This window comes from Protobothrops mucrosquamatus, unplaced genomic scaffold (genome assembly GCF_001527695.2).
Source record: "Protobothrops mucrosquamatus isolate PMUCROS unplaced genomic scaffold, P.Mucros_1.0 scaffold959, whole genome shotgun sequence".
NCBI classification, from domain to species: Eukaryota; Metazoa; Chordata; class Lepidosauria; order Squamata; family Viperidae; genus Protobothrops; species Protobothrops mucrosquamatus.
This window is the reverse complement of record NW_015387203.1, coordinates 186,859-194,572: the sequence shown is the minus strand read 5'-3', so window position 1 is coordinate 194,572 and position 7,714 is coordinate 186,859. Positions and strand designations below refer to the sequence as shown.

At 40.2% G+C, this 7,714-nt stretch overlaps 1 protein-coding gene across 1 annotated transcript in view; it reads left to right on the top strand.

Annotated features, from left to right (window-relative positions):
- The first annotated feature begins 520 nt into the window (after positions 1-520).
- Positions 521-7,714, top strand: part of LOC107290718 (ubiquitin-conjugating enzyme E2 variant 3) — a 17,647-nt gene continuing 10,453 nt past the window's right edge. The window contains exons 1-5 of the mRNA XM_015819622.1: positions 521-615; positions 2,496-2,580; positions 3,487-3,552; positions 5,769-5,932; positions 6,637-6,772. Coding sequence (XP_015675108.1) covers positions 574-615; positions 2,496-2,580; positions 3,487-3,552; positions 5,769-5,932; positions 6,637-6,772 — 493 coding nt within the window. The 5' untranslated portion in view covers positions 521-573. The remainder of the gene's footprint in view (positions 616-2,495; positions 2,581-3,486; positions 3,553-5,768; positions 5,933-6,636; positions 6,773-7,714) is intronic.

Here is a 7,714-nt window from a genome sequence, read left to right as displayed (position 1 = left end):
AGGATGCTGCAATGGTTGTAAGTCTGAAAAGTGGTCCTAAGTCCCTTTTTTTCAGTGCCATTGTGACTTTGAACAGTCATTAAATGAACTGCTGTAAGTTGAGAACTACCTGTATATTATTTTACAGCTCGGCCAGACTCTTTTAAACACGAGTAATCTCTTTCAGGGGCAGCTGTCGCAGGGGAAAACGCTATGCCAGGTAATATCCTTTAATTAGGGCTCATATGCAGTTCGTCTAGCGAAGAATGCCGCAGGGGAACGATTCCCAGTTTGACTCGAACAAAGATAGCACAAAGAGCTGGATCCGCTCTGACGTTCTGTACGGCCAGCTGAGCCACAGCCTGACTTTTCAGCATTCCCAGAAGGAGAAGATCTGCGCGCAGCTGCTTCTCCTACCTGAGCAGCGCGAAGACGCGCCCCTCTAGCCCTGCCCTGTCCTGTCCTGCCAAATTGCTCAACTGCTTGGACCCTGCCGCTTGCCGTCTTCTCCTTCTCCCTCTCTCTCTTTCTCTCTCTGGCTGAGAGTAACAGGAAGCGCTGCCGGCGCCTCCGAACCTGCTGGCAGGGCGAGCCATGGAGTTCTCGGAGGAGAAGTTGCGGAAGTGGCTGAGCAAGGCAAGCGGCGAGACTGGGCGGAGGAGTTTTAGAAGCGCGAGCCAGTGGAAGCTCTGGGTTCGGCGCCCCCAATTTTGGAACGCCTTCCCTGGCTTGAAGGGAGAGGGGAGCGACTACCTGAATCCACGATTAAATCAATGTTTTTCAAACTTGGCAGCTTTAAGAGGTGCGGACTTCAACTCCCAGAATTCCTCAGCTAACATGGCTGGTTGGGGAATTTCGGGATTTGAAGTCCACACATTGTAAAGTTGCCCAGTTTGAAAAACATTGCATTCGATCGGGCTTCCCTTGCCCTCTCCCGCTTGGTCGATTTCTTCCCGTTTGTTGGCGCATAAGCTACTGGATCTGATCTTTCCTGTTCAGCCACTGTGAACGGTGCATGCTTTTGCGCGGTTTCCTCAACCCTGCAGCATTAGGGGTTTTTCCCCCCCCCTTTCGGCTTCAAACCTTGGCTATTTCCTCCTTAATAATTTATGCCATCGAATCCCATCACTTTTCTTTTCTTCTGGGAATAGAAAGCGTACATTCATCATTATTATGCTAGGACAGGCACGTTTGATGTACTGTCTCTTTTCTATTAAGCTGAATTAATTAGTAATTAATGAGAAAATAGTCTGTAATTCTATTGAATAAATCACAAAGGGGTGTGTATTCATGCTCTTCTTCATGGTCCCCAAATCGTAGTATGAACATATCACAGAAACAGCCTTTTTCTGCTCTGTCCTCATGGGGGTTATCTTTCTCTTAATCATAGCCTGCAGCTAAGATACCTGAAAGTCCCTAGCTGTTTCTTTTTTTAAAAAAATAGAGTATTTGCTCTTCTTAGAACTCCTTCCAAGATGGATCAGGGACATTGCTTGAGCATTATTATCTCCCATTTCATCCTGTGCCCTTTCTCCATGCCCATGCACTCTCTGTTTTGATACCTGTGTAACAGTCAGTCAGGAGAATGAGCCTCTATTCACAAATACTGACTAACTGAAATATTGAGCTGAGTAAGGGCATGTCACTGCACATTCACAAGCTCTAAGAGGCAACTGGCCAGATGACTAAATTCACTGTTGTAAGCCCCAACCTCATTTACCTGACTCTCCCCATCTTGTGTTAAGGAGAATGGATGGTAGTTGATCCCCTACTTGCAAGAGGGAGGGGAAACACATCTGTGGGAATCCATCAATCCTTTCCCTTAATTTGGCCTGCAGCATGTAAAGGCAATACTCTTCACCAGCTTTGTTACTATTGCTGAGTAAGGATAGAGAACAGGACAGTTTATGCTGACATACTGTTCTGCCAGCTCAGAGACTGGTGGATTGGATAGCATTCGAAGTGTTCTAAGCCCAGACCATAAACACTCCTTTATGGTTTAGGATAATGTTTCTTATATAATACAAACTATGAAAAGTGTATCTTCTACTGCTTACTGCTGCTTGTGACGTCTACAGTCAGAGCATGATTTGGTCTGCTTATAATGTTGAAACAAACATGCCACAGGGCTGTGTACTGTATGTCGTCATAAGAGTCTTACACAAAATAAGCTCCTGCAAGAACTAGCTACAGCATTGACTTTCTCCCTATCTCAATGTGGTCAAGTGTATTGTGACCCTTCCCCATCTCACCTGGAGTCTCCCAATCCACTTAAGTCTGCAATCCTCCTAAATTCTGTTAAAATGTTTTAATCACACAGAGATCCTGATTTTATTATCAAATCACCCTTTCATGTCCTCTTTCCCACATTCCCTGGGAATTTTGCTCAATGAAGAATTCCAGATATGTGTGTTCACGGTCTTGTGCAATCTGAGTTGCTGTTTAAACATTTTTCTTTCACATGGCTCTGTAGTTCATGTTTAAGATGATTGAAATTGTCTTTCTTATGTCTCCAGTATAAATTCCGAGATCTTACCATAGAAGAACTGAAGCACATAAATGAGCTGTGTCCCAACATCAGGTTCACAATGAGCACCTACAGTAAGAATTCCTGTCCGGGGATAGATACATTAACTTGCATTTTTCAAAAATTGGGGGATCTTATAAATCAAGTGAATAAATAAAAAGTGAAATAAATGCTGAATATTAATATACTATAGGTGGCTATTATTTAACCACCTAAAGTATGTTCTGCATTAATAATATAATAGTATAACATGCATATTAATAGTATGTATTAGGATTTACACCCATTGTTTCCTTTGAATTATTTGGGCAGTATGCATGGGATTGCAATCTTACTGTATAATTTTCTTAATTTTTCAGCAGTTAATTGATCACTTTTATTATTATAACTTTTACAGCAATGGCATGGTAAAGCACATTGTATATTTATATGTTGCTATTTTTTAATATTAGCATTCCTGTAGTTTTTGACTAGATTTTCTATAGCATTATGTTGCCTTAGGCTTAGAAAATCTATGTTTTGCTGAATTTACTTTTTATGTCCTATTGTGATGCTTTGAAATTCTATGTAATTTCTATTTGTGTGTATGTGTATATAATGTTTTGATTTATTTATTTATATCCTGCCTTTATAATTTTTACAAATAACTCAGGGTGGCAAACATATCTAACACACTTTCATCCTCCTGTTTCCCCCACAACAACAATCCTGACAGGTGAGTTGGCCTAAGAGAGAGAGAGAGCGACTGATCCAAAGTCACCCAGCTGGCTTCCATGGCCAAGGCAGGATTTGAACTCATGGTCTCCTGCTTTCTAGCCCAGTGCCTTAATACACACAGACACACATTTTAAAAATAATAATAAAATGAATGACTGCTTTAACTAATTTGAAATGTTAGAAACAATACATATCAGTACTAAATTAAGAGAAATTTAAAAGGAAAGATTAAATCCCTGGTGATATAATGTTTTGAATTTCAGCTTTTAAAGATGGATCCCAGAAAGATCTTCTGAACTTTACTAATATTGTTCCAGTAAAATATCAGGGTGAGTTCAAAGAATGTTTCCTTTATATTTCTTGGTATTTGAATATTTCATTCTGAGTAATATATTATGAAATGTATTTGTATACAAAATTTATATGTTGCTTAAATCACAGGCTATAAACAGCTTACCACTAGTATAATAAGCAGATAATAAAATAAAGCGACTTTAGTAGCATAATCTGAAGCAAAGAGTCTGGATCAGTATGGTAAGAAATACTTTGCAACCCCTCCCATCCCAATCTACTTATTTATGTGGATGGCTCTGATAAAATAAAAAGCAGGAATTTATAGTACAGCAGCCTGAAGTAAGAAACAAAAAGCCACATTGTCTGAGTTAGACAACTCAGCGACAGAATAATTAGATAGTGCTAAGTGACAGAATAAGTAAACTGAATGCTGAAGTTTCTTAGCAAGAAAGTTTATGCTATAATGGTGAAAATTATGCAGCAAAAAAACAAGAAGAAAATCCACAGCTGGCTAAGCATGAAGCTGAAGCTGCAACAGTGAAAATAGGTGGAGATAAAGCTCCATGAAGGTCAGGAGGAGATTCAGCAGCAGTTAAAATAACAGACTTGGCACAATGCTGTAGAACAGGGGTAGTCAACTTTGACTCTTTTATGACTCGTGGACTTCAATTCCCAGAATTCCTGAGCCAGCTTAGCTGGCTCAGGAATTCTGGGAGTTGAGGTCCACGAGTCATAAAAGAGCCAAGGTTGACTACCCCTGCTGTAGAAGCAGGCCTTTGAAGAGGTTTGTGGATGGACTTGCGCCAGAGAAAATCCATGGATGGAATCTCAAAAAAACAATCCTTGGCTGTAATTAGTGCAGCAGCTATTCCAAAGGTCTAGCAACAGACTTGAGAGGAGATCATAGAGCTAAGAAAGGAAAGAGCTATCAAAAAGGTCTATCAGAGGAGACCTACTGAAGAAGCTACAGTGGTGATGCTCCACCAAAGAAGTCCAGCAGGAGAGAGCTGCCAGATGTTATAGAGGCTGAAGCTTTCTGGAAGAGGGCAGGGTGTGATAAGAAGAACCTCAAGGGAGAGTTCACACTACAGAAGGTCCTCTTAGTTAAATAGCCTGAGTAGCCAGTTCAATGAGAAACCCTAGTGCAGTGGTTCTCAACCTTTTTAATGCCGCGACCCCAACCGGTCGTAAGTCGAGGACTAAACCGGTCGTAAGTCGAGGACTAAACCAGTCGTAAGTCGAGGACTACCCAACCGGTCGTAAGTCAAGGACTTTCCCTGCCCGGGAGCGCCGCGCATGCGTGGTTCCGCCCCCTGCGCCGGCTGAGGCGTAGCTGGCAAGCGGCAGAGACGGAGCAGGCTGACCACCAGCTGGCCCAGCCCAAGGGAGGTAAGGCACCTGCCAGAAAAGGGCGGACAAAAAAAATGGCGGACAGCCTTGCTTGGCGACCCCCGTGAAATGGTCGATCGACCCCAAATGGGGTCCCAACCCACAGGTTGAGAACCACTGCCCTAGTGGTTCACAGAGGAACTATAAGGACCCCCACATCAATCCAGGCTGGAGGGGACAACAGCATACACCCTGCCCCTTGGAATGCAGCCTGGGGAAGGAAGTTTATTCCCACCCCAAATCAAACTACCCTACTCATGGGATCTCCCTGGGCTTGTTATCATCTTAAACTGAATTTACAACAAATATCACCCAGTAATTATCAAGTCGGCAAATCAGTTTTCAGTATCAAAAGTTAAAAATTTAACACATGTCCAATAGTAAATACTCACTGGATAACAAATCTACAACTCATATNAGGAAGTTTATTCCCACCCCAAATCAAACTACCCTACTCATGGGATCTCCCTGGGCTTGTTATCATCTTAAACTGAATTTACAACAAATATCACCCAGTAATTATCAAGTCGGCAAATCAGTTTTCAGTATCAAAAGTTAAAAATTTAACACATGTCCAATAGTAAATACTCACTGGATAACAAATCTACAACTCATATATAACATGTGCTGCACTGTCTCTTCAGAAGAGTAGAGTTTTAACTCTCTTCCTGGAAAAATCAAAAGGAGTTAAGGAGCAACTTTAACTTGGGGAAGGGGGACGGCAAAGCATTTCAAAGGATGGGCACTGATTTTCCATCCATGTCATGAAGGGTTGTGGACTCTTTCGCTCTGCTAGTTGAAACGAGAACCATAATATACATGGAATCTTTGCTAAACACATTTTTATTTTGTATTTTGATAGGTAACACTTATAATATTCCAATTTGCATATGGATTTTGGATTCTTATCCTTTTACTCCACCCATTTGTTTTCTAAAACCTACTTCTAACATGGGAATTTCTGTAGGAAAACATGTGGATGTCCGCGGAAGGATTTACTTGCCATATCTACAAGCCTGGAGCCATGTAAGAATTAGATAAATGCATTACATAAAGTTATTAAAGTTATTATTACAATTTATATAAAGGTAATATACCTTACCTTTGTACCTCTTAGTAGCATCTATCATTTTCCACATATAATTATATACATAAATATTTGCAATATAAGATAAAATACAATTGATCTGAATACAAAATAATTATCTTTATACACTTAGAATGGATGGTAGTATTAGGTTTTCAGGTTCCTTATCAACAAAGTCAAGTCAACCAATCTTACTTAGGAGTGGATGAAGATTTCATCCCCAAAGCATGTCTTTTTTTTTTATCCACCCATCCATTCTTTTTTTATTTGATTTTTATTTTACTACCATTTAACCAACTGTCAGCAGGTTACAAATACAACAAAATAAAAATACAGAAATACAGAAAAGGACTAAAACTCATAAAACATACAATACGAAAGTGGTGTCACAACTCAGATGCCTCTGGAAGAACGTGGTGTCCAGCAGCTTCCAAAAAGTGAAGAAGACAGGAGTAGATCTAAAAGTGCTGAAGAAGCTTCTTGGATAAGAAGCAAAACATCTTCAAAAGAAAAACAAGAAAATCCAAATATCTAAATTTAGTTTAGATATCTAAAGGGCTATCTTAAAACTTTACTAGAAAGTGTTTGTAAATGGTATATCTGTTATATAAATAAATTCTAATTTGTCCTGTATTTATTACAGCCACAGTCAGAAATTATAGGGTTGTTAAAGGAAATGAGCATAAAATTTGAAGAAGAACTTCCCTTATATGCATTATCATCTTCTGATGAAGTCAGACAGATGGACCTACTTTCTTATATAACCAAAATTGTTGAAGGTATTCATCTTTCCTGGAAACTTCTTATCTGGAATTCATGTGCATAATTCATAATATCTTGGTAATTTTGTTTTGTATTTTCCTGGAAGAGTCCAAATCAGTAAGTTATTACATTATAGCAGCAAAGGATCACTTTGCCCTAAAAGATCATAACTATTAATATTATGTGATTTTTAGTGATATTTATATATATCTTAGCTATATTTATATGCAGCCCAAAACCATTCTTTTTCACTCAAGGCAGCCCAGGCAAGCCAAAAGGTTGGACATGCCAGATCTAGAACAAATTTGGCACAGTGGAAAGCCTTTCTTTTATTAGACTTTGGTCCTTTTAGTGTGAACTGGAAATAGTTAATCAAGGAATCCAAGGACTCTGAGTTACTACTGGTATATTTATTAGAAGGAAATGTTAAGATACACAAGAAATCCAGCAAATACTTTCAAATGAGATACCTATGTATAGGCAATCTTTTGAAAGTGTGGCAATCTGTATTTTTTCATTGTTATGGTAATTCCTATTTCTTTATCTCCGTGAAAAATATCTCAAAGGCTTCTTGGTCCAACTTCTTCTCTCCATTATCAAGCTACTACTGAGCCAGCACTTATGAATGCACTGTCCAGTGTCAGGCAGGAAAAGGACATTTAGAGAGTTGGTGGATGGCATGTAGGATGGTTGGTGTTCTCTGTAAGGTATTTTAAAGGCAATGTGAATGTAATCACATAAATAGGATGATGGACACTGAGCTTGCTGGAACAACCACGTCTTGAGGGCGCGGCGGAAGGAAGGGAGATCAGGAATCACCCTGATCTCTGGGGGCAGTTCGTTCCAGAGGGTGGGAGCTCCCACAGAGAAGGCCCTCCCCCTTGGGGTCGCCAGCCGGCACTGTCTGGCCGACGGTACCCTGAGGAGACCCACTCTGTGAGAGCGTACAGGTCGGTGGG